This window comes from Aplidium turbinatum, chromosome 7, assembly GCF_918807975.1.
Source record: "Aplidium turbinatum chromosome 7, kaAplTurb1.1, whole genome shotgun sequence".
Classification (NCBI taxonomy): Eukaryota; Metazoa; Chordata; class Ascidiacea; order Aplousobranchia; family Polyclinidae; genus Aplidium; species Aplidium turbinatum.
The window spans coordinates 8,093,255-8,120,756 of NC_137478.1; the positions used below are offsets into that span (position 1 = coordinate 8,093,255).

General features: G+C 36.6%; 2 protein-coding genes and 1 non-coding gene across 3 annotated transcripts in view; 1 reads left to right on the forward strand and 2 right to left on the reverse strand.

Annotated features, from left to right (window-relative positions):
* The window catches only part of LOC145774117 (endoplasmic reticulum disulfide reductase DNAJC10-like), a 69,997-nt gene that overhangs the window by 14,762 nt on the left and 27,733 nt on the right, over window positions 1-27,502 (forward strand). Inside the window, exons 2-4 of the mRNA XM_082585270.1 lie at window positions 2,541-2,688; window positions 2,937-3,092; window positions 3,837-3,929. Coding sequence (XP_082441396.1) covers window positions 2,541-2,688; window positions 2,937-3,092; window positions 3,837-3,878 — 346 coding nt within the window. The 3' untranslated portion in view covers window positions 3,879-3,929. The remainder of the gene's footprint in view (window positions 1-2,540; window positions 2,689-2,936; window positions 3,093-3,836; window positions 3,930-27,502) is intronic.
* LOC145774956 (U6 spliceosomal RNA) lies at window positions 249-350 on the reverse strand. The gene has a single exon (XR_014290123.1). It is a non-coding gene; the product is annotated as a U6 spliceosomal RNA (small nuclear RNA).
* On the reverse strand, window positions 5,567-26,903 carry LOC145774115 (kelch-like protein 6). The gene is made up of 12 exons (XM_082585268.1): window positions 26,801-26,903; window positions 25,298-25,421; window positions 24,602-24,755; window positions 24,159-24,376; window positions 16,334-16,483; window positions 15,852-15,951; window positions 14,983-15,065; window positions 14,527-14,707; window positions 14,002-14,145; window positions 9,234-9,389; window positions 8,448-8,580; window positions 5,567-7,746 (listed from the first exon to the last, which is right to left on the reverse strand). Exons 1-12 carry the CDS (start codon window positions 26,857-26,859, stop codon window positions 7,644-7,646), a joined length of 1,605 nt encoding a protein of 534 aa, XP_082441394.1. The 5' UTR covers window positions 26,860-26,903; the 3' UTR covers window positions 5,567-7,643.

Genomic DNA, 27,502 nt, shown 5'->3' on the forward strand with positions numbered 1-27,502 from the left:
TGAGCATAGGGTTGCTTATTTTAAGTTTGCAAATGACATGTAAACACTAGTGCGAGTTTCACCGTTAGGCCTATTGTGTTTCACGAGCAGTGTTCTCTTTATGCAAGTTTTTGTTGGAAAAATGGGTCGGTGTGCCAACTCAATTTATAATAAATTGGCAATACATTACATATAAATTTAGAGACTTTTTCTGATTGTAGTATGAAAATATTTAGCTTAGTAGGCCTACTGCAAAACGTTTTTTTTTTAGAAATATGGAACGCTTCACGATTTTGCGTGTCATCCTTGCGCAGGAGCCATGCTAATCTGTATCGTTCCAATTATAGTATATGTAGGGGAAGGGAAGGTAATTTGATACGGAAGGTAATTTGATACACCCCCCCTACAGAAATGTACAAATAATATTAGTCAAAAATATTGTCATTAGGTGGAAGATCTGTGAAAATAATGCCTACAAAAATTGCACCATGCAGCTAACTAGTGTTTTTATGGCATAAAATTGTAAAAGTGTGTTTTTTGAGTATTTTCGTAAAATTTTTAACTCATGATTATTTTCGTTTGGAAAATTAAAGAAAAGTTCCTGAAAGATGAAACCAAACTCATTTGACAGTTCATTGATAAGGCTTCAAGGGCATGTGACGTTTTTTCTGCAATGTGCATCCAAGCATACAAAAATCAGAATTTTATAACTTGTTATGAAAAAGGTAAATTGATACATGTGGAGAAGGTAAATTGATACAGTATATTAAATTCGTTTTTGTGACTATAATAGATGTTGTCATTGATCTAGTTGATTTAAATAAGTTATTCTTTATTAACAAGACATGCTACTTTGGGAAACAACTATTATATAGGCTTTCGTAGGCCTACTCGCTATCAGTTGTCAAAAAATGAGAAAAGCGCAAAGCACCCCCCTTAAATAAGAACTCTAGCCAATGATCCTTCCCATGTCCATCCCGGTGAAGAAGCTTCGCCGCACACATAGGCCTCAACAGTCATCTTTACATCCAAGCACGCCAACCACATATAAAATTTTCATTGATTGCTTTGCTGTCAAAGGGGATTTCTTTATTAGTTTTACTGTATCAAATTACCTTCCGGGTGTATCAATTTACCTTCCGTGGAAGGTAAATTGATACATTTTAGTGACGTTTTTAAAATTTCAATTTAAAAAAAAGTAACAAAAATATAAAAATGAAAATGTTTTTAAAAAATGTGTAAGGGATCAGACTTTCATTTCAGCTTAAAATCGATAGTTTGTGTCACCTAATTTTCAGTTAACAGGCAAAAATGTTAAAAGTGTATCAAATTACCTTCCCTTCCCCTACTGCCGAAGCAAGTACTGCAAAATGTTGTTAATCAACAAATTCTTGCCACGCTGATGAGCACCGCAAGTGACAGTTGTCTATAATAAAAGAAAGACGGTTTTATAGATTCTCATAAAAAGGATGAAAAACCAACTCATTGCTTTTTTAGAGGGAAGACTGTTCATAAATTACGATTTTTCGGTGATTTCCACAAGCGTTTGTTTCATGGTACCTGGTGTGATGATGTCTAGTTTAGCGTTGGTGGTGCCTTCAACATTTAGTTGCAGAATGGTCACTCCTTGACGTACAACAGCTGGTGCTGTTCGCCCTGACAAGGGCGCTGTGCTTGGTCTGGGAGTGCCATTCTGATGATTGTTCTTCCGCATAACTTTATAGCGACAGTTGTAGCAAGTTTAGTTTCCAAAAGTCGGTACTTGCGGGGGCGGTCACGTGGAGGTACTTGCTTTCGTCGGCAGAGAGTGCTGCTTGTGAGTGTGGTGAAATGCAACCGGCAGCACACATTATCAAGGATTGCCGGCTATACAGACCTCCTCATGGTATAGAAGGCCTAGTTTCCATCGATGACGACACCAGGCAGTGGTTAACCAACGGATGCCCTGACATATAGCGACAACACGAGAGAAGAGAAGATGGTACCTGGTTTCTTTTTCCCTGTTATTGGAGCCTATTTTTCGCTGATATGTTTGCAGGTCACTATTGTTGCCTGTATTGCGATGTGTCAAACATTTCCTTGTTTACTGAAACTGTTAATTGCAAGATATCTTTTGCGAAGCGAAGTAACAACACCACTCTTGCTTGGCGATGAATATTCTGATGAAACCGCTCGCCTCGCTATAAGTGCACAAAACAAGTGGCCTCTATTTATCAGGCATTGTTAAAAAAGTCAAAAGTGTTGTAAAAGGAGCTTGGCCTGGCAATAGCGTTGTTCGATTAATTTTGTTGCTACGGTATTCTAACATAAATATGAACAACATGTAACGCTGGATACTGGGTACGAAATGCGTTCTTTTCTAGCATAAGAGTCAACCTACCTAACATTTTATTAGTGCGGCCCACCACAGCTCTCCTTAGTGCCAAAGTGGCCCGCATGCAAAAAAGGTTGGTGACCCCTGGCCTAAATCATGAACAATGAACTATAAAGTACACTACGTTTCAAATTACGTAAACTGCACCAGAGTAAAATTTTTACATCAAACCAACTTTTCCATACAGGCATTCTCCTAATGATGTGGTCGATATGGAGAAAGACGATTTTGAAAACGGCCTTTCCGTTGATTCGAGTGCGTGGCTTCTGGACTTCTACGCTCCATGGTGCGGTCACTGCCTTGCGTTTGCCCCCACATTCACCCTGACTTCATTTGTAAGTTTATTGTGCCGTATTGTTTTATTCTTTTGTGTATTGTTATGTTACTATTAGCCTACGCTTATTTTACCGTTCAAATAACAAATCTATGACCAAGTTAACATGCACTGCACGGTTATCTCTCAGCTGGTCTGCAATGTTTAAAATGTCAGCATTCAAAGTTGCTTTTTAGTCCATTTGGGTACGTTAAAATGATGTTGAAACATCAATTTTCAAAACTGATAAACTTTACTGTGTTATTGCAGAAGTTCTTAGGCAAAGTGAAATTCGGGAAGGTAAATTGCCAGGCGCTCCCGTCCATCTGCAACCGCGCCGGCGTCAATGCCTACCCGATGGTTTTCTTTTACCCCCCACTGAAACAAGGGGAAAGAAGGCCTGACAAGCGATTGGTGGATGCTCAGGTGAGACGGATCTCCAGCCACTGCGGAAACACTTAGAGAAATTTCAACTCTCTACATCACGTGATTGACAGTGGTAGGAACTTCCCTACGGACATGAGCAGGAGCAATGCCTGCCAACTTTGGCTGGCATTGCTCCTGCTCATGTCCGTAGGGAAGAAGCCTCTCACAAACTGGCTCTACATGCGAGACTCGATCCTCAACACCTTCTCCACAGTCACTCCCAAACAAATGGACCAGTCAGACCTCAACGCCTATCATCAAGGCGCCCATTCCATCGATATGCTACACAACTTGTGGATAAGAACTTCAGCTGCATGGAAACATGGGCCCAAGAATGGAACGAGCTGCCACATATCCCTCCCCAGTTTTCAGTTATGCCAGCACTCTCGTCTCTCCATCCCTCCTGGAGCAGACCTCTCAAGAAAGGCATGGGTCACATTGAACAGGATCAGATGTGACGTTGGCTGTACTGGAGCTAATCTGTTTAGGTGAGGGTTGCATAATTCGCCGATATGTGTCTGCGGAGCGGTAGAACAAACAATGCAACACATACTCCACGAATGTTCCATCTTACGACCCCCAAGTGGAATCACTGGTATTCGACAACTGGACCCAACTACCGTATCTTGGCTGCACGAGGAGGCATTGCCAATCTAAGCTACTACAAGTCAAACGAGAGAAGAAGTGGTATGAAATATGAAACTTTAATTTTCTTGAGTTGAACTTGCTACATAACTTTTTTAGTACCCCGATGAGATAGCAGACACAATTGAAGATTTTTTGTAGCAATACGACGACAAAACAGGTGGTTCCCAACAAAGTAAAGAAAAACTAAAGGTATCAGCACCAGCAGTAGTGGCAACATTAGCTTACTGTGTATTCAAAGTTTGATATTATTTATTATAGATACAAAACCATTAACCAAATAACCATACAAACTATATAGGCTACTGTAACTATGAAGAATTGTGGAAATGTTTGTCCTCGGACTGAGAAGGCTTCTTTGGAAGCTAATTCTGGCAGTTTCTTATAACTACTATTAGAGGCTTCAACCACTGACGCAAGGAAGGTCACCGAAATTGCGGAGTGGATTTATTCCAGCCGCTAAATGAGCTGTTTTAAATACAGTACGTTGCTCAAGCGTTCACTCTGAGAGTCAAATTACCGCCGCTTGATCTTCCTACCACTGGCTTTCAGTTTTGTGATACAGCTTGGGCATCATTATTTTGTGTTCACAATTTGCATACCCTGACTAGTGGCTGTAGACATGCGATAGATAAACGCCACTATTCCTGTCACCTCGTTCTGACCTGTTTTGTTTCAGGATGAATTATAACGTCCGGCTGCGTTGCTTGACAGTGCCATTGGAAATTATGCAATCGCCAACACATCTTGCACATCTGCCTGTTTGCTGAGAAGCATTTTATCAAGAAAGCAGTAAATTACATACACATTTACATGGGTTGCGTTTTTACATATTGTTTTGAAATCGTATTTTATTCAGCATCGTGATCTTTTAACTATTGCGTGAAGTTGCAAGCAATATTTAATTCGGCCGACTTCGGCTCACCTGTTGTGCAAGCATGTATATTTGTATAATTTATTGCAGTTTTACTTGGTAGCCCACGCTTTCACGTTTTATTTGCGGAGTTTACTCTTGTTCCTATTTAGTTGGACCGTCTCATTTAGAACGATAGATTTTCTGTGTTTGTGGCAAAGCAACATTTGTGTGTTGCAGTCTGATTTATGTTTTAGAAAAATGTGCATTATTTTTATCCATGACAAGAGTTTGAGGTTCTGATGCTATAGTGTTTTATAATTGCTTGACTACATTATATCCGGCAGAGTGCTTGCCTTGCAGTGTCGGAGACCAGATAATTGCTGCATTGACGAGTGGAGACATTGACAGTTCGTTCTTCCAGTGCAAATCTTATTTTTATCATTTCTTGCTTTCAGCTTGCAAATCAGAATTTTGTTACATTGATTCTATCAGACCTTCTCTAAATTGAATCAACATCGAAAGCATGTCGGTTTGACACCAACCATAAGCAAACGGTAATTATAATCCGATAGTTAAACAAATTCAATGGGGGACATGAAATTACTTTACTACTAGTAAAATCCCAAATTTCTATAAGGGGAAAGAAAAAACAAATCCATTTGATTGCAGTGAGCAATGCGGTTTTAAGCAAGCACACATCATCCGCGGCTTGGTAAAGTAGCGCTGTGGTGCGCAAAATGACCAGTTGACCACCCTCGCGACCTAACGTCTTACCAGCGATTTGTGAGATGGAACTTTTACACAAGATTCTAACCCACCGTTACCACACTATCTTTAACGACCAATAGATATTAAAATTTTTGATAGAAGCTCTTCTTTGTACAAGATAATTGCTGCATTGACGAGTGGAGACATTGGCAGTTCGTTCTTCCAGTGCAAATACTATTATCATTTCTTGCTTTCAGCTTGCAAATCAGAATTTTGTCACATTGATTCTATCAGACCTTCTCTAAATTGAATCAACATCGAAAGCATGTCGGTATGACACCAATCGGAAGCAAACGGTAATAATAATCCGATACTTAAACAAATTCAATGGGGAATCAAAAATGACAAACATTTTTATCCAGTACTTTACTACTAGTAGTCCTAAATTTCTATGAGTGAAAAGAAAGAACATATTCATTTGATTGCAGTGAGCAATGCGGTTTTAAGCAAGCGTACATTATCCAGCGGCTTGGTGAGGTAGCGCTGTGGTGCGCAAAATGACCACCCTAGAGACCTAACGTCTTACCAGCGATTTGTGAGATGGAACTTTTACACAAGATTCTAACCCACCGTTACCACACCATCTTTAACGACCAATAGATATTAAAATTTTTGATAGAAGCTCTTCTTTGTGTACCATGCCTGTTCCAGGCTTAGGCGTTCATGCATAGTTCTTTCCAGTTATCCCAGTATTTAACTATATTAAAAATTGTTGCGGTTGGAACGTGAAGATGATCCTTGAAGTTATTGAGAAAAGTGAGGCGCTGTTTTCCACAGGATATAAGCTCAGGGCTAATTATTATAGAACTAACGTGACCAGATGGAACAGTTTTCTGTAGGAAATGTTTGCCTAGATTTTTCTTTTGAGAAACATATCACAACATAATGCAGCAATGATGAAATTACACAATTTTTGAGTTTGTTCTGTATTTCAATCCTATTTCCAAAACTACGACAATTCACGGAAGATCACAAAAAAGGCAACGCAAAAAGAGCGAGAAAAGGGAATTTGCTCTTGCAACACAAGTGAAACCTGTCAACTTTCATATCGCAACAAAACAAGAGAAAATAGCATTGTCATGAAGTTTCATGGCCAAACATCCACTAGCATTGTAAACATTGTCATCGACGTAAGTATGAAACCAGGTGATGGAAATCGGTAGCCACTTTAACAAGTCGAAATTCTGCCACTAAACTTGACTAGAATGAAACCGCCAACCAATCATAAGCTACGGTTTAAGTGACGTAAAAAATGGCGAAAAGAAGATGATAGAAAGCAAATTAAGTGATGGATTTTTTGTCAGCTGGTTGGCTTAGGGGTTAGGGATACAAAGTAGTCATTTCATTGACGCGGGTTCGATTCCCACCACTGCTATTGCTCTTTTTCTTCTGTAATTACCAAATAAAGTTCAAAACAAGCATTAACTCTCTGGATGAGTGCTAGAAGGGTCACAATTGGACGATAGCCTCTTATAACATGTTCTGATTAGTTGGCGGTTGCATTGTAGTCATTCGCAGTGGCAGAATTTCGACTTGTTAAAGTGGCTACCGTTTTAAGCAAGCGCAGCGCACATTATCCTGTGGCTAGGTAAGGTAGCGCTGTGGTGCGCAAGGTAATCACCCTAGCGACCTAACCAAACGTTTGAGCAGCGATTTGTGAAATGGAACTTTTACACAAGTTTCTAACCCACCGTTACCACACATCAACGACCAATAGATATTCAGATTTTTGATAGAAGCTTTTCTTCTTTGTGTACCATACCTGTTCCAGGCTTAGGCGTTCATGCATACTACTTTCCAGTTATCCCAGTATTTAACTGTATTAAAAATTGTTGCGGTCGAAAAGTGAAGATAATCCTTGAAGTTATTGAGAAAACTCAGGGCTAATTATTATAGAACTAACGTAACCAGATGGAACAGTTTTCTGTAGGAAATGTGCGCCAAGAATTTTTTTTTTGAGAAACATGTCACAACCTAATTCAGCAATGATGAAATTACACAATTTTTGTGTTTGTTTTGGAAATAGGATTGAAATACAGAACAATGACAATTCACGGAAGATCACAAAAAAGCAACGCAAAAAGAGCGAAAAAAAGAAATTTGCTCTTGTAACACAAGAAAGTGAAACCTGTCAAATTTCATATCGCAACAAAACAAGCGAAAAAAAGCATTGTCATGAAGTTTCATGGCCAAACATCCACTAGCATCGTAAACATTGGCATCGATTTCGATGTAATTATGAAACCAGGTGATGGCAACTCGTCATCGTTCGTATGAAGCAACTAACTGGCTAGAATGAATTGTGCTTCTTTGAAAGCTTCAACATTTCCAACTATTTCCCACTTATTCTTTGCTGCATCATAAGTTTCAATTGCGGCAGTGTTTCTGTAAAATAAGTTTGTATAAAAAATAGACCACAAAGCAAAAAAATTGAAACATTTTTGAAATCGGATAAGCATTGAAATTGTTTCAGTAAAACCGATTACGTCATTAGCAAACATTAAACACTGAAAGTTTGAAATGTTGAAAACCAATTTGAAAGGTGCAATTCTGCATCAGCGATGTACGAATTCAACCAGGCTGTGGAGTCGGAAGGATTTTGGCATGTCCGGAGTCGTTAAAAAGACCGACTTCGACTTAATATAAAACGATGAACCATACTATTTTTTGTTTGCAATCTTTTAAAAAAATACTATTTCTTGTTTTATGTAGTGCGCTCTAAAACTTTACCACAAAATATGAGCGTTTGTTCTTGTCAGTTTTTGTGAAAGCCACCGTTTCAATTTCGATCACAACATGATCAAATCAAAAAATCTCTCAACCCTAAAAAACTGGGCCAGTTATAAACTAGTTATAAACCAGTGACGTGAGGCCAGTTATAAACCGAGGAGTCGGAGTCGTATATTTTTTGCCCGACCCCACAACTCTGAATTCGATTAAACCATGTTTTGATAAATTGCAGTGATCTTAGATTAAGCCATTAGATTTTAGTGTGTTTCCATTCACAGGCTGGTAGGCTCCATTAATTCAACTTATTCGTATTTTCTATAATTCTGTATTGATGACGTCCACAAACAACCACTCACCCTCCAGCGACATATAGCCTCCCGTCTATGACGCATGAACCGTGTGAAGATCTTGCAACGTTTATATCAGCAACATTGGACCATGCTTGATTCCGTGGATCGAATCGCTCAACTGCAGACCGATTTTCTCCCCCTGTTCGAACCAGGTTTCAAAGTTTATATTCACGAATTGTACACGTATTCTTGTCACTTTAGCTGCCTCTTTTAACCAGTGCAGACTTGTTCTAGAGTGCAAGCTTTAACAATCAACTCAAGATCAACAAAATGCACGCAATTGACGCAAACTATATATCACCCCTGATGAATCAACTGTCAAAGCATCTGCATTGGTCCATTGAATGCACGATTTCGATGTATTTGCAGACACAGCCAAACCTTGTTTCATCTTACAAGCAGGAATATTGATGGCAATTTGTAACAAAATAGGCAAATAAATGCAAAATAAACAAAACATATTTTGCACTTTATATGCAAAGACTCAGTGACGCCATGTCATGGAACTACCATCTCGGGAGGTATAAAAACCCTAAGCTGGAACACAGCAACCAATTCTCATCTTGCTTTTGCAGAAGTACTCCCAGATGAACCCATATTAGATTGTAAAATTACACAAAAGATATTCCAGGTCTCGGCAAAGACCGTCTATATTGGTCAAATCTAGTACATTTACGCTACTCAGAATAACTACATGTCTTCAATGTCGTAGTTGTTTATAGGCTATCTTGTTACAAACAGATAAATATAAATATGGCAACAAACGTTGATATAAAAACACAATCAACCAACCTATTGCATAGACTTGATCGTTCAAAACAACTGCAGTAAAGTCACATCTTTCAACTTTCATCGACGGAATTCCTCTCCACCGACCTTCTCGTGGATCCATGCATTCCACTGTGTTCAACCTTCCATTGTTATAACCACCGACAGCGTATATCAACCCTGTTCGAGATTGATGGTTTGTTAATAATAATATTCCAATTTCATTCCCAGATTTTTGTTTTATCCCAGATCAATGTTTTAAATATAAAACTGCAACAAGAAGTGATTGTTGCGACTGCATCAATAACAATGGCAGGTGCGAGAAATGTATTCCAGACAATTGTTCACCTAATCAAACGTCATATAAAAACCGTTCAAGTCTACTGAATATTACGTCATGGAAGTTGCTAGAAAATGTGCCAAAATTGCACCATCGTTCATAGACTTGTGTCAAACCTGTTTAAACCTGTTTAGGCCTGTTTCAGTTTGAAACCTGTTTAAACAGGAAACATAGGATTACCAGCTTTGAACACCTGTTTTGAATTGCGTGACAATGTCTTTATATTGCGTCACACTAACTGCTGACGTGCCTTTGAGTTATCACAAATTTTTCTGATTCAATCTTGAAGTTGTTTGTTGGAAGTCGGTCGCACATTTAACTGGTTTATTTGGTGCTTGCTAGCTGGACAAATTCTCCGTCTTTTATCCAATTAGTCTGGTTTGTAGTGACAAGTTTAAGTGGTGTACGGCGTTGCACCCCCTCGTTTTCGATAGCCTTGGGCTAATTTTACAGAAATACACTGTTTGAAAAGAACTTCAAGTGTGTGTTTCTTCGGTCATTATATACAGACGAACGGATCCGGGAACTTTATGTTAAAATTTTCCCACGAAGAGATTATGGTTTACCGCTGTGACCAAAATGCTCAAAGGAACGAAATTACCAAAATTTATGCTTCTTGTACAAATAAGCGTAGCCATGACATAAGCAGGGTTCCCACACATTTTTTATAAACAAATTCCCTACTTTTTCAATACTAAATTCTAAAAATTCCCTACTTTTTCAATACTAAATTAAAAAAATTTCCAACCTGATTTTGATCTAAATTGCGCATTAACACTTAACAGTGCTTAATCAATGAAAATTTCTGTGCTGTATTATTTCCAAACACGATCATGCACAGGTTTAAAAATGTATATATATCCGGACTCTATTACATTCGAATCAGTATGAAAAATAATAATAATGTACAGTAGAAGATTCCTGTTTGAAGAAATTAACTCTTTTTTTTCAAAAGACCCGAACTGAAATCAGTTTGGATAAACTGTCACATTTATACTAAAATTGCAATTCAAAGCTTCATTCTATCGGACATGGCAACCTGCCATAAGCCAAACCAAAACAATTAAAAATCACACTACTGACAAAATGAAGTAAGTGAAAAGAACACTGAACACTATCTTTGTGATTCTGAACACTGAATCACAAAGACATTGTACAGTACAAAAGATTTATGAATGATATTGTCTTTGTTGTTGTGTCATAATAGTAGGTTTTAGTAATGAAAGGCCACCGTGATTGAGGACTGATGTATTGTGGTCTTGGTCGCAGACATTGCCGCATTAACGATGTCTCTTACCGCTATTATCACCTAGTCCTAGCCAACCTGACATCATTGTTTTATGCGGCCGCTAATCGACTTCAACGATCATGGAATGTTACGTAATAAGAACGGTTATATACGCAAAAATAAAAAATATCGATTGCTTAAATGAGCTCTTTTGTTTCATGAACTTTGCGTATTGCTCAACAAGTGTATAAAGTTTAGAATTGACAAGAAAATCACGGCAAATAAACGTATTTAAAACTTTTACTTCAGCCGACGCTGTTTCACACTCAGTAATCTAGGTCGGCAATAATTTTGCCGCAGCAAAAATGCGTTAATTTTGAAGGCTGCCGAGCTGGAAACAGCTTGTCCCGTGTATAACTCGAACCTGGCTTTTTGAGGTGAAAACCACTTGCGAAAATCTCGAACTACACTCGAGTATATACGGTAACAAGTAACATTTTGAATGTAGGCTACAGAACAAACATCGCCTGAGGCTAAATTTTCATGTCAAGTTCAATATTTCTGCTTCTGGAGTGCCCCACAATTAAAGAAGTCACGCCATGGTTACGCTACGCCACTGTCTGTACAGTATAACTCCTGTTGCAAGTAGGCTAACCACAGTTCACCTAAACTGCTTAGTGCATGAACAACGGAGAATGACAGGTATTTAAAGCGCAGATAAACAAGAAAAAAAACAGTTTCCGAACTTCATTGAAAAGCTGCAATGTGCCACAACGTTGTTCTTTGTACTACCGCTTTGAACTTGAAGAAGGATTACGAGTATGAACAAAAGAATAACTTTTAAACCTCATTTTGAATTGAAAAGACATGACGTATAGTAATGTCTTCCATCCTTAGTTATTATATATTGTTTCATTACGTAATGTCTTGTAGGAATAAATTGAAAATCAGTATGATCACTCAAAATGAAAGCAATGGGACTACGAATCCTCACTAAACCAATCAATCAATGGTCTTGTTGCACCTAAGATGACAACCTTATATTTTACTGATCTCCGAAGCTGATGTAAACCTAAGTCATGTCGACTTATGCTTAATATGCCCCCCTTATCGAAATTTGCTCTTTGTAATACCGCTTTGCAGGTGGATTACGACTATGAACAAATGAATAAATTTTAAACTTCAATTTGTATTGAAAATACATGACACAATGTCTTCCAACCTTATCACATATTTTTTCATTACGTAAGGTCTTATAAGAATGAATTGAAAACGAGTCTATTCACTAAAAATGAGAGCAACGGGACCACGAATCCTCACTGAACCAATCAGTAAAAGGTCTTGTTGTGCCTACTGATCTCTGGAGCTTACATAAACCTGAAAAAATATGGACTTATTCTTGATATGAAATTCGGCTACATATTATATAACATATCGATTAATGGATATTTTGTTTCACTGAACTTCAAAGTCAAAATGTATTTGTTTACCACAACCAAACCACTTGTGATGATCGAATTTGTTAATTCCTTATACGATAAAATGTTTAGATGATGTCACGTCATTACGCCGATTTGAGATACGGTATTTCATTCATGATGTCGTATGGATGAAAAACTTTTAAAAGTTTTATACTCTGCTGAGAGTAAAAAAGAAACACAAATGATAAATAATGGAGAAATTGAGTCTCCTTTACAACTTAAGAATTATCGAACAACGCAAAACTGCTGAAACAAAACGTTTTGGTTGAGTGAAAGAATCACTGCAAGCAACCAATGCCAAAATGCGAGCGCAAGAAGTCATGGGAGTGTGAGATATCAAAAATTTAACAGGTTGTTATTTTTCTACATCAATGTGACGTTAGTTACTACTTTAAAAAAATCTATATTTTTGCTTCTGTAGAAAATCCGCAGCAAACGCCTTTTTTACATGTTTAGAATCGGCCAAATTTTTCCGAGACCGATACCCAAACAATGGCTGATATCACCGATACCGTTACATCGGATTTTTTATCTACAATTTAGTCATCAATGTTTTCCATACTTTTTCAATACCACGAGTGAGGTTTCACAAAATTCCCGACCTTTTCCCGGTCTGGAAAACGGGTTTTCAAATTCCCTACTTTTTCCCTACTTTCCCGACTGCGTGGGAACCCTGGTGTGGTTTCGAGTAGAACAAACTTGATGAAAACACATTACACTTGTTCGTAGTGTTACTTTCACTGTTCGCATCTTATTGTATCATTGTTTTCTAAATTCAAATAGGAAGTCGATGTCTAAGTAACTTCGAGTCATAGCAAACAAATAGATTATTTTCCTTTGTTCCGAGCATTCACAGAGAATCCATCGTGTTGTTGATAACCCCTGTTGGTAATTTGTGCCATAGAGTTTTTAGGCGACTGTCCTCAACTGATTAATTTATTTTGATGCTAAAGCAGCTACGTAATGGCTCTTGTGTTGTATTTGTGAACGCCGCTTTGTTTAGTCATCTATTTGTGCGTATGCAAAATCTTACATTTTTTGTCATTTCTGTGTTTCCTGACGTAGAATCAACGTAGTAAGAAGTTTAGATTCTTACGTTGATTCAACGCAGTAAGAAGTTTACGCAGGCAAAGACGGCTTGTACTTTTTATGAAAACGCTATCATTCGAATCATTTCTCTTCTCTTTTCGTTCTAGAAATGATGTCTGTAAGCAGCGAAATTCAGAATTTTAATGTAACATTCCCTAACTACAGTACATAGGCGTACCAGTTCTGTTGAGAATTATTTTAAGTAGTTGTAAGAATCGCCCGACAAAACTTCGGTGAGTGTGAATAGCTATTTCATTATTGTTTTTAATTGTTGATCAACCGAGTACATTTTTGATCAATAACTCGGTTCTTCTGACGTACGGTAACATCGTTTTGTAGATTCTTATTGATCATAGATTCTTTTGGTTTGAACGTATTTACGTAATTTTAAGCGCAATTATTTCGTGTTTATAGCCAAGGTCTTCTCGTTTACAGAAAGACCGTGATCAACGATAGAAGATAACGACACGAGGGTCGGACTGTCTTGCTATATCACGCGTCTACGATATACTGGGTGGTATCGTTTGGGCATTAAAGTTTTCATTTGTTTTATACTGTTCATGTATTGTTGTCAGTTCATGGGGGGAACTAAGATTTCATTTTCAACACAACGCGTAGTTTAAGTCAAAACTCATTTTACAACAAAGTCCAAACCTCCAGTGGAAGCCAAAGCATGAGCACAACGTCCTTGGTTCATATCAACGCTGTTGTACCATTTGTCTTCAACAATGTTGTAACTTTCACATGAAGCCCAACCATCCAAACCATTTTCCGTGCCACCAACAGTAAAGATGGAATCTGTTTACGCATAAACAATGGTTCTCTTTGATATATTCTTCATATAACAAACCTAACAATTAAATTAGTGGGTTATAATGTCAAAAAATCGAAACCATATCGGACGAGATAAGCAAAAACGGCTGCCCCGCTAATGTCAAATTCAAAGAAAAAACTTATCTAACATCACCCTTCAAAAAACAAACGATCGATAATAAAATTTACGTAATAATTGTTGGGTGATTGAAATGAAAGTGAACCAGTAGAAAGCATGTGGCACTCCAGGCCAATCTTGTGTCGTGCGCATCACACAGGCACTCGGCGTTGTTAATATTCATCACTTTTGTCACAAACATGAGTTGACCTACATGTTGTGGAAGCAAAACTCAAGTAGATTCTTACCATTGCAAACCACAGAAGCAGCTTCCCTTCTAACCACATTTGTGGAAGCTAGTTGAATCCAGCCCGATTCCTCATCATTTAACTTGAATCTTTCCACCACTCTAGTATCCTCTCCGCTTATAACAAAAACTCCACTTTTATGACTAACAGCTGATCCTGCGTAGTGATCAAAGTTTGTGTCCTGAAGAAACATAAATTGTTGAATCAACAACGTCACGATTTCACAAGACCTGCTTGAATGTCCGACATAATTTCTCATCAGTTGTGAAATGTCGAGTGCAATCCTTTCAACTGCGATGACTTTGGTGAAGTTGTCACAAAAACAGAAACATTGAAATATTAACAGCTTAACGATCACAACTCACAGCACAACAAGATTTTCAAAGAGCGCACACCATCGGACAATATCTGCACTCATCCTACTAATAGTAAATATGTAAACTTTTAATGGTTTACTTGGAAGTCAGTTACTTCTTTCTTCGTTACATCATACCTCCATACACTTTTTCTATGAAACGCAAGGATTTGATTCTTCGATTCTGAAACAAACAAAAAAGAAATAGGTTTAAATGCTGTAAATTAAAAAATAATCAGTGAGTCTAAATGATTTTTATAGCACTCATAGTGCAAGAACCCGCGAGTTTAAGCAGAGGTAAAAAGATACTGACTTTCATTAACACGTCATCAACGGGTAGATGAGTCCTCATAACATGCACAAGATTGCAAGTCTGCTGAGAACAGTTTAATATTGGCTCTGGCCTCTGGTGATAGTAAGCAGTTTACTATCTTTTTAGGACCAGATAACTTTTACAACAAGTATATACTGGACTATTATTAGCGCTGCATCCTTAACAAAATTTATTGGATCATATTACTTATTGATTTATTAACCTTTAGGAAGATTACACAGATACTTTTAGACGTTAGAGTCACTGAACAGACAACTTGTATTTTGTGACCCTTCCCCCAATTTACGCTGGATGGATGTTTGAAATTATTGGTGGAAAATAGTAGAAAAATGACTCCTCGATTATTTTCCTAACAAAAACGTTCATTGGTGACGTCAATAAACAAGCGGTTTCAATTGGTTGTCAACAAACGTCAAACAAACAAGCGGTAAACAAACCGCTTGTTTAAATCACATGACCCCGCTTTGAAAAACTTTCATCATTAATGCGACACCTAACTTTGTGGGTCGCATTAATGTGACTAATGCGACCCACAAAGTTGTGTGTTGTTGTTGTGTTGGATATTGTGACTTATTGAACATTGAAAAACTGTAACAGACAATACTAAGATCTTTAAACTAAAAATTTTGTGCAAACCTTTCTTTGCTAAAGTGGAAAGAACTTCAGTTGCAGCACCACGTCGAATTGTAGATTGAAGTAAAACAGTTGTACATTCAAATGAAGTCATAATCAATTCCTGGTAAATTGAGAGGAAGTTTAGCAAATATTCACACGACAAGTTTAATGTCATACTCATTATTCATCACCTATATAATTGCAGAGCTATTCAGCTACATTAATGGCTAGACAATCATATCTATTCAAAGCAAAAAATTGCACTTTACTTCATGCTTTGACATGAAAGTGATTCAAGAAACTTTTAAAGTGCTCACATTAGTGACATTATTGAATGGGCAGTGAGCAGCACCGTTTTGATGGTATTTACGCATCTTGTACTTCATCTTTTTTGCCAAGCATAACCACGTCACTTACTAACATATAAGAATTATCATAACAGCATATTCTCACTGTCTCTTCTACATGTTAGTTGGTGATTATGTAATATTTGTCAAATTTACCTGTTTTAACGCCACATCTTGCAAGAAATTCCAGGATAGTTTTCCAAGTTCAACAAAACATAAAAGTTTAACCATGTACTTCTTACGTGTGGTGACGTCATGCTTGACCCAATTTATGAGCGCATGAAAAACGTTTTCTTCCGAGGATACCTGCATGATGTCATCAATTATCAGGGTTGATCGGTTTAAACTGGGGCAGTTTAAACCTGGTTTAAACCGGACAGTTTTGACCACCTATTACTGGTCAAAACCCCTTAAGTGTATAAATCAAGTTGCTTTTCAATTGAATTAAAAATATTACCCTCCATGTTTAGTAATGATGTTCAACTATATTTTTTTTTGATCAACAATAACCTAAATGCTGGAATATTCAATTTATCTGTTTATTTTTGATATTTTAATCAGTTGGTTATTTTAATTATTGAGAAAATTCAAATTCTAAAAATAAGTTTCTGATGAACCAAAAAATGCTTGATAGAACGATGAACAATTTGCACAGCCAACTGAAGTACAAGAATTTATTTAATAAATAAATAATCCTTCGTACGAATTTTACAGGCAGCCATCTGTGGCTGCCTGACAGGTCGGTATTGGCGGCCATTAATGAAAGTTCAGGCGGCCATGGCCGCCTGCTATTTCGAGGCCTGCATATCAAAATGGTCACAACTCAAAACTGCTTTTATATTTCCTAAACAGCCCATAGCCCCGGTAGCCGACCATTTACTACATAAAAAATATTTTTCTGGGTTTTGACCGGTTTAAACCTAGTTTTTACCGGTTAAAACCAAGTTTAAACCGCTTTACATCAACCCTGTCAATTTATTGCTGGATTTCCCCACAAACACATTACGTCACAACAGAAGATGTGAAGTGTCGACTACAATATCTGGAAGCAGATAACTGCCAAGCAAACAAATCTCTCCCGCTCTGGCGTTATTTAAACTTCTTGTTGATTGATACCGTTTAAAGCAATTTTCTAGTTTCAAAATTTGCGCGCGATAATTTTTGTTTGGAATTTGTATTTAATTTTGCATGTTTGGTTGGTTTACAGCAACATGGACCTGTGTTTTGCCATGCTAGACAAGTAGTCACTACCTGACCTAGCCCCCTGAAAAAGTCAGTCGTGTCTGATTGACGAAACGTTAGAATAAAAGCAGAATCACCTCGTACACCTCGTAATAGTTCAGCTTAGTTTGCACTAGAAGAACGTTAAATTACCAGAATGTTAAGTCCAAAACTTTTTTACCTTTTTTACAATCTTGATCTAAACAGCAGTTTGCAATTTAACTTTTCTGTCACTGTCGCCATTTCATTACACTGGTCAACACACATTTTGGTGCCAAGAAAGTTTTAACGGTTTTGTGGTATTTTGATGCAGCTGAATCCGAAAATGACCTTGGTTTTTACGAATTGGCTCTAATTTTTGAGATATTTCATGGTTTTGTTCCAAAAAAGTGGGTCATTTCATATCAAAACAGCAAATATAATATGGTACCTCTCAGATGTTGCTGAAAAGTTGTCATACTATGCCTTAGGCTACCAAACGAAAGAATCCCAAGTTTTAGATCAATATCTTAAACGGCTTTTTCATGGCGGCCATTTGAATTTCGGGTGATACCCTCGTTTTTGACTTGGGGGGTAGCGAATAGCACTTTCAGCCTTTTTCAGAGCCTTATAACTTTTATTTTAATTGTGGTAGAAGACTAAAAATTTCTGTGCTAGTTCATTATAAACTATACTACACAATTCAATAGTAAAAAAGAACATCTCGTAATGCATAGGTGTTAGGTGGGTCATCAAAATCCTGTTTTTTTGGCCCGTATAAGTGTTTTTTTAATTTTCAAATGCTTCTACCGCCCAAACCAATCAAGATATTTCTCTAAAACCTAATTATTTGTAATATTTGGAAACTTTTCTTCTGCCAACTTGAATAATTGGGAGTTGTGATGCCATTAACAGAGATCTTATGGGGGTCTGAAAACCCTTTCAAGCAGAAATGGCTCATTTTTACTCCTATGTTTAGAGCCCCAAATGACCGCGTGGGCATTTTATGGTCATGCTGAAATTTATACCAGACAAACACATACATTTATTCTTTGTGTATACAGTATAGATGAGTTATTTTCATTAATTTCATGAAATAAAATCTTTGTTGATCAAACTCCTTCATTATAAATTTTATGTCTTTAAAATGAAGTCTGTAATGTAGGTCAGAGAAAATTCAACAATGATTTATCATGAAAACAGTTAAAATAATTAGGTATTATGCTTAGTGATCATAAACATTGGAATGCTGACACTGTTGACCATTAATTTATGTTCAAAATGATGCTTTCACCTCTTCACCTCAGATGACCTTACAGGTCTTTCGTTGCCATTCTGCTGATAGACACTCAATTTGTATGTACTTTTTGTTTGTTTATCGCCAGTAAAACAATAAACTGAACTGAACTCACCCATGAAAAAGTACCCACCTGCAATCAATGAGCTATGGTGTGGAGATAAAATTGTAGGAAAATGATCAAGTCGTGTTCAAAAATTAAATTGTTTTCAGTTTGCACTATAACTCTGCGTAATGTAAAATGTATAGCTCAAATCAGCTGATTTGAGCTATGAGAAGAAACTGTGGAAGTAGTGTCAGAACATTTTCATAATCTTTTTGGTCAAGTTTGTATTTTCGAGCACTGAATCCGTAGGATTTAGAGAAATATTTTGATTGATTTTGGTGGTAGAAGCATTTGAAAATTGAAAAAAAAAAACACTTACAGTCTTACACGGGCCAAAAAACAGGATTTTGATGACCCACCTAACACTTATGCATCACGAGATGTTGTTTTTTACTATTGAATTGTGTAGTATAGTTTATAATGAACTAGCACAGCAATTTTTAGTCTTCTACCACAATTAAAATAAAAGTTATGAGGCTCTGAAAATGGTTGAAATCACTATTCGCTACCCCCCAAGTCAAAAACGAGGGTAGCGCCCGAAATTCAAATAGCCGCCATGGAAAAGCCGTTTAAGATATTGATCTAAAACTTAGGATTCTTTTGTTTGGTAGCCTAAGGCATAGTATGACAACTTTTCAGCAAAATCTGAGAGGTACCATATGGGTCATTCCATGCCAAATGAGCAAATGGGTTACACCACATGTCATAGATTTTTTTGAAATTTGGCATACTTGTAGATGTCAAAGAAATATGAAGAATACAAAAAAAAATTTTGAAAAAGTTTAAATATTAGCAGAGTTATGGTCATTAGTAAAATCACCATTTTTGCCTGTTCCGCTTCAGTGATGTTGTCCAATTTCCTATAGTATTTCTAATTTCTTAACCTATGATCAAACAAAATGGCTGAAAATTGCTAGACAGACATTTTAAGATCCAAGGAAACCAAAAATGTAAATTAAAAAGTTGACAGAGAACTTCTTGATATGATTATAAAGGTTTCAACTTGCTACATGCATTTTTCGGAGGCCAAACTTTGAGGGCCTATAAAAAAAATGGGTATAAAAATTAAGAACTGAAATTCACATGTATTGTACTTATACCAATACTCTTTCATGTCAAATAAAAAAATTGAATTAATTTTGATAACTACTATGATAAAAGCTAGATTTTCTGACTTGTAAATTTTGACCTTTTTTACACTCATTGTTCAAGATTTTTGTCTATGACATCACAATTTACATTATTGCTTGTTAAAGACATCACAATGTACATATTGTTTGTCATAATGCAGCTCATGAATGAATTGGATACTGGTAATACACTAAGGTTTAACGTTGTAGGCCATGCACTATAGTAGTTATCATATTATTAGTACTACATTAGTTTTACAATAACACAGTTGTTATGGATTCATCACAGCATTATGACATTGGAAAAAAATAAGGTATTGTACCATAAAAATTCACTTTGCTAGAAGCATTGGGTTTTTGGACATTGGTAGACTTGCAGAAACAGATGAACATGTTTATTATGAACCTTGACATTTCTCTGCTTCAAGCAGGTAGACGGGCTTTGAACACTTGAACAGTGGGAAAAGTATCTTTTCTGGTTGCAAGATCTGTGGAGCATGTTAGGAATAATACATTGCTAAGTAATAGGACAACCTAAAATTGAAATCACAGTTAAAAGAGTAATTAACTCAATAACTCTACAAGTTACCACTACTATTGTGCATGGCCTACTGCACTAAACCTTAGTGTATTACCAGTATTCAATTCATTCATGAGCTACATAACAATTGTCATGACAAACAATATGTAAATTGTGATGTCATCAACAAGCAATAATGTAAATTGTGATGTCATAGACAAAAATCTTAAACAATGAGTGTAAAAAAGGTCAAAATTTGCAAGTCAGAAAATCTAACTTTTATCGTAGTAGTTATCAAAATTAATTCAATTTTTTTATTTGACATGAAAGTGTTTTGGTATAAGTATAAAACATGTGAATTTCAGTTCTTAATTTTTATACCCATTTTTTTTATAGGCCCCCAAAGTTTGGCCTCCGAAAAATGCATGTAGCAAGTTGAAACCTTTATAATCATATCAAGAAGTTCTCTATCAACTTTTTAGTTTACATTTTTGGATTCCTTGGATCTTAAAATGTCTGTTTAGCAATTTTCAGCCATATTGTATGATCATAGGATAAGAAATTAGAAATACTATAGGAAATTGGACAAAATCACTGAAGTGGAACAGGCAAAAATGGTGATTTTTCCAATGCCCATAACTCCACCAATGTTTGAAATTTTTCAAAATTTTTTTTTGCATTCTTTATATTTCTTTGACATCTACAAGTATGCCAAATTTCAATAAAATCTATGACATGTGGTGTAATTTTTCCAAAAAATTTGCTCATTTGGCATGGAATGACCCGCATACAAGATATCTTCATATTGGCTGTTTTGATAGGGAATGACCCACTTTTTAGAGCAAAACCATGAAATATCTCAAAAATTAGAGCCAATTCAAAGAAAGCGATGTTATTTTCGGATTCAGTGGCCAAAAATCGCCCAGAAACCGTTAAAATATCTTCGGCACTCGGAAAAAAGTTTTTTTTTGTTGGCCAGTGTTATCAAAAAGATCTTCTGTGGTGGTTCAAATCGACTTACAAAAGAGTAGAATCCATTACTAGGTGCTTTTATTGTATAAATATTTTCAGATTCCTGATGAGGGCTTAAGCCGAAAACATTCGACTGTTAAAACTATTTGTAAATATGTAAAATATATTGTTATAATGCTCAATTGCTCAACCACGTTGTATTGTTGTGTCTTGCCTATCTTTTATTGATTCTGTGAGCATTAACATTTTTTCAGTGCAATAGGGCACCCGCCAATTATCTATAGCTTAGTGCAGGGGTGCCCAAGGTTTTTTTTTTGAGCCACTTGCCGCATTTTGGGGAGCAAGTCTTTTAGGCGCAGACAGTTAGGCGCTGGTCAAATAGGCGCTGGTCAAATAGGCGCGCACACTGTGGCGTCTGGATATTTAGGCGCAGAGCACTGTGGTACCCATTTATTCAGGTGCTATTCTTAGTATAGTCTGCAGTTGTATCAGCTTGGCAGGTGGGGCAATGCTTTTACACAAAATGTTATATTGAACAGAAAAATATGTTGTTTTGTTAATGCGCGTGCATGTATTTGTTGTTAGTTATGGGTTCAGTGAGTGAAGCTGCTTTATCCGGCAATGCTTTTCACACAAAGTGTTATATTGATCGGAAAAATATGTCATGGCTTCCCTGAGCGAAACTGCTAAAATCGGCAATGCTTTTCACACAAAATGTTATATTAAACAGAAAAATATATTATTTTTTAATGAGCGTGTTCGGCATTTATTCGTTGCTAGTCCAGGTTTGCGTCGACGAAAGCTTTATCAATAAATTATTCAAGTTTCCGAACATGACTGAGTTTACAATAATAACTACACTAACATTAGTAAAAAATATACCGTAGCCTATATTCAAGCGGGTGGTAGGCTTGAGTGAAGAATAACTTAGTTTTCCTTCAAAACCCCGACTAGGTTTAATAACGAGCAAAGTCGCACCATTATGCTTGCAACTTGTAGCCACGGTTCATATATGCCTTTAGAAATGTATTCATGTAGTAGAGCGTTGCATAGGCGCCGACTTTTCAAAAAGCTTGGGGGGGCGAGAAAGGTGATGACTTCATAACCATAACGCTATTTTACTTAATTAAAATAGTCTTTGATTAAGCTTACTGTCCTGTTTATATTGACACCTAGACCTAAGTCGCAAACCGAATTTATTACAACCGCTGCTTAAAATGATTAGTTTTAGGCATGCAGTAGGCTACGCCAGTCGTAAAAATTTTGATATTGTTAGCTCATAATTGGAACAGTTGGAAAACAAGCCGATTCTTCGTGTGAGTGAATAACAACGATCAAGACAGTGAAGTTATCCAAATAAAACGCAAAAAATCATGATCTCAAGCAGAGTGGAAACCCGTTATCAGTTTTATTAACGTCGTTTTGCTAATTACTGACATTCAAAGCGTTAACAACGGCGAAGTGTTTTCTCTTCTGTTTTTTATCGAAAGTCTTCATAGTCTTTTATCAAATACCGGTAGTGCAGGAGTGTATACAGTATAGATGAGTGTATGAGATGTAGCCTATATATTTTCACAATATATACATCAATACAGTATACAGTGCTTATTGAAGCAAAACACGGTTGACAGTTTTACAGATGCAATTTTTATTTAAGCTGTATTCACGTAGTTGTTCGTTGTGTCGTAGTTTCAACTCGATAAAGTTTGCTAAAATCGATTTCATGTTTGAAGTCACAAAAAATCTAACGGACGTTTGGATAACTCGTGAAATGAGAATAAACATTCAAACTCGCAGTTGTTTTTTCAATTTTCGCTACCACGCGTTTTGACTTTGAAGTTGCTACTCACGCGCAGGAAGAGATCTCAGTAGTAATTCACGCTCCAGAGAAAGCCATGCGATCAGCTGCTGTTTTGCGGGCAAGGCAACGTAGCCTACGTAGGCTGTTTTTCGCATTCGACATTCTTTAAGTCGGTTTGAATGAGCTAAATCTCTTTTGCGAAGTATTTTATCTTTGAAACACCACTTGTAATAGCCATTTTTTGTTGCCCCTCAACCATAAATTAACGGGGGGCGCCGCCCCCCGGCCCCCCCGGAAGTCGGCGTGTATGGAGCGTTGTCTCATACTTACTTGCCACACGACCAATCCATCTTGAGTAGAAGGAATTGCGAAAGAAACATATTAAGTAAGGTTCCATCTGGCTGCAACCTGTGTTCAGGATGCATAGCAAATGTCCTGTGGAGATGTGCTAATAACAAGAGTAGCAGAGCGTTGTCTCGCACCTCATCTCCACACGCGCATTAACAAAACAACATACTTTTCTGTTCAATATAACATTTTGTGTGAAAAGCATTGCCCTACCTGCCCAGCTGATACAACCTGCAGACTTTACTAAGAATAGCACCTAAACGAACGGGCGCCACAGTGCTCTGCACCTAAATATCCAGACGCCACAATGTGCGCGCCTATTTGACCAGTGCCTAACTGTCAGTGCTTAACTGTCTATTGTATATTCTAGAGCCCAGACGGGGGCAAATAGTGTTCCTGCTTGCCGCCTTTGGGCACCGCTGACTTAGTGTGTTCACTATGGAGAACAGATATAATTATGTGACTTGCAGAAGAACAAATACAATGCTCGCAAATAAATGCCTGGAGAGCAGTTTGGTTTAATTTTAATTGTGGAATTTATGATTATCAAAATATATTTAAAGTCAAAAACATGTTTAGAGTCCTGATTAGAAACAAACCTACAAACCTTTTTCTCTTCCAATTGCATCACTTCAAACATCACGTCTGGTGTGAGCTCTTTGAATTCTTTTCCGTCGATGACTGTTTCAAAGTTCTCAGCAATGACAATGTTTGCTTTTGCCACAACTTGGTCCAGATCGTACATTTTCGAAAATGCTTGAATTGTTAAACAGTTTGTTGCATCAATTTCATCAAGAAGAAATTCGACGCAATATTGCTTGAGATCTAAACAACAACAAACCAATGAATAACTTTGTTGTACCATAAAAATTGCTGAAAAAATATTCACCAAAAAGTTAGATATGATAACTTCTGCAGTAGTGCCGACATTTTCGGCATAGCTTAAAACAAAAAAACTCGTTGTTTATAATCAGATTGTGGGAAATATTTTTTCACATTTATGGAACACAACAAAGATTAGTTTATTTTTTTTAAATAGTTTACACTTACGTGGAATTAGCAAATAATTTGCAGCTTCAAGCAAATTGTACACATTGGCACTTGTGACCGTCACTTCACATGTATAGATAAAGTTTAAAACAGCTTCCATTGTATCCTCTTTCACTCCATGGATATTCGCTTTACTGTCATACTTTTCCTTCATCTGGCAATTCACAAAATATACAAAGCTAGATCATAGCACTGCAAGTTTACCAAGATGATGATATGAAGAATAAATGAGTTTGCAGAAATAAACAACCGGGCGCAGAACAGACACGAAAATGCTTTTCAGCTCAACTAATAATATCATCTCAATTCAAATTTCAAGTGAAAACAATTTTAAGTTATATTGGGTACATTCAATCTTGTCGATTTTGTTTTATGGAAATTTCAAAGAAAGTGCACAGATTTGGGCATTTTTTGTTTTGATCCCCCAAAATGTTTTAGTCCATACAGCTATGCCACAACATCACCCTTTGAACCTGACGAATTAAGATTATTTACTTGAACTATTAAGAACGCGTCCGATATGATCACAAACTATGAAAGCACTTTTTTGAAAGCACTGTAAGTAATAGAAAACTTTGAGAAAATTCTTGCACAGAGACAGCAGATTTTATACTGTTGTCAGAGCTTAATGTATAACAACTTTTCCACCACACTAAGAACAAAGAAAGAACAAATAAAGTCTAATACAAGGTTCACCTCTGAAGAGAAAAGCTTTTGATAAAAAGTAGAAAATGCTCCAAGAATACATTTGTGGCTGGAAAATTCATCATTTCCAACCGTCAAAGTGACGTCACAATAACCATTTCCAGATTTCCTTTCTCTAGTTTCAACAAATTCAAATATCAATTAAACTGTTATTTTTAAATGTCAGTAGTTTCACTCAAACGAACATCCATCAACACAGCTTTGTTACAAGTTGAATAACTGCATTAAAAATTAGTGGAATTAAAAGTATAATATATGTTTAAAATTGATAAACTGAGAAAACATTTTAAATTTTATTTCAATGCAACATTTGTCTCTCGCTATTTGTGTCCAACTGCCTTAAATACCAGTATTGTTTTGCCTAAGCCAAAAGAGTATTTTAAACACTTTTTTTAAATACGAAGACTAAAGTAGACTACAAAAGACTCATTAATGGCAAATCCATTTTGTCGCAAGAATGACAAAAAAGACTTTAATCTTCAAAATACGGTAACAAAAATGAATCATTCGTTTAAATGCAAGGTAATGTGCATAACTTGCTGCTGCACCTACTCTACAAGTCTTACTATTCTTGGCTGATAATGCATAGTTTTTAGCTTCACACATGCAGCTCTTGAATCTGAGCTGAGACGAATCCGGGCACTTAATTGTATAAAACTCATCATATAAGTGAGTCTGGAACGAAAAAGATTGTACCAGCTGCAATAATCGAGATACCAGTATGTCAATGAATGGCAAAATGTTGTAAGACCTTGAAAGGTTTAAGATGAGCCTGAATTGTGCATGTGGTTGGAATACAGATATATGTTTGCAGCTAGTGTAAATAAAAACTCACACAAATATGAAGAATCAAACAATACTAAAAAAGCCACCATACCATATCATAAGTCTTTCCGTGGTTTCAAATGAATTAGGCAGAAAGTTCCAATTTGTAAATAAGGTATGAAAACAAGCAAAATAACTTGCTAATGATCAACAGCACAGTAGCTTTATTGCCGTACATTATAAGCAACAAGTTTCTTGCCAGTGATAATGCCACTTCTACAGCTACTTAGTTGCATCAGAATCCTATATGGCCATTAGTTACAATACTAGAATAAAATACAGAAAGGCCTTATTACAAATATTTAGTAAAACATTTATTTTTTGCTGAAATCTTTGTTTACGCTTTGTTATTATTAAAAAGACAAGTTGGTCACTAAAAATGTGTGGTGTTCCGCGGCCAGTGGTTTACAATCCTTGCTCTGGTGTCTAGACCACTAGCACTGTAGCCTACATTATACATTAAATCCAAGATACATAAAAAATATTAAGCATTAAAGTTATGAATGTTTAAATTTGACATCATACCAATATTATGGTGAAAATATAAATACATTCCATTTATAACCTAAAGTAATTTCATTTCCTTTTCTGCTTTGCAAAATTGCAATTATGATGACCAGGTAACAATATGAACATATGAAATGAAAAATTTATAGAATATGTAATTACTTGTTCAGCTTGTGCATGATGTCTTCCATGTGCGTGCTTTTAAATTGCTTGAATCCCATTTTGTATGATTTCTCTGCAACATATAAAAATACACTGATTATTACCTAACAATCAGAAAGCATGACAAACGGGCTGCAAGAACTGGCGAACCCCTGCTCGCAGGGACAAACACCAGGTCTCATGTTTTGAAGCAAGGGTGTCCAAAGTCTAGCTCGCAAGCCAAATCGGGCCGGCGAGACGTTTTTGTATGGTCCATGCCTGTTATTGCACAATGTGTTATTTTTGGCTCGCAGACACACAGAAATCATACAAATTTAACTTGTATTTTTTAGAAAACTAATGAAGACAGTATTTTCTCGCAAACAAATACCAGGCGAGAAAAGTTAGAATCACTATTGCGTCATAATTGTAAAATCAACTATTATTGTCTGGAAAGAATGGTAGGCCTAATGAAAAATGCAGTTGTTGTGTCTTTTATCAACAGCAGGACAAAAAAACTTCCAGAAATGCGAAAGTTTGTAAAGAAAATGTTGAGCTTGTGTGGTTCAACATATTTTTGCAAGCAGACATTCTCGGTTATAAACTTGAACATGAATCGCTTGAGATTAAAGCTGAGCGACTTCCACCTATGTGATATTTCACGCTGGTCGCTCACTAACCTCGAACCAGACCTAACCTGGGTAAAGAAATCATGATGTCAGT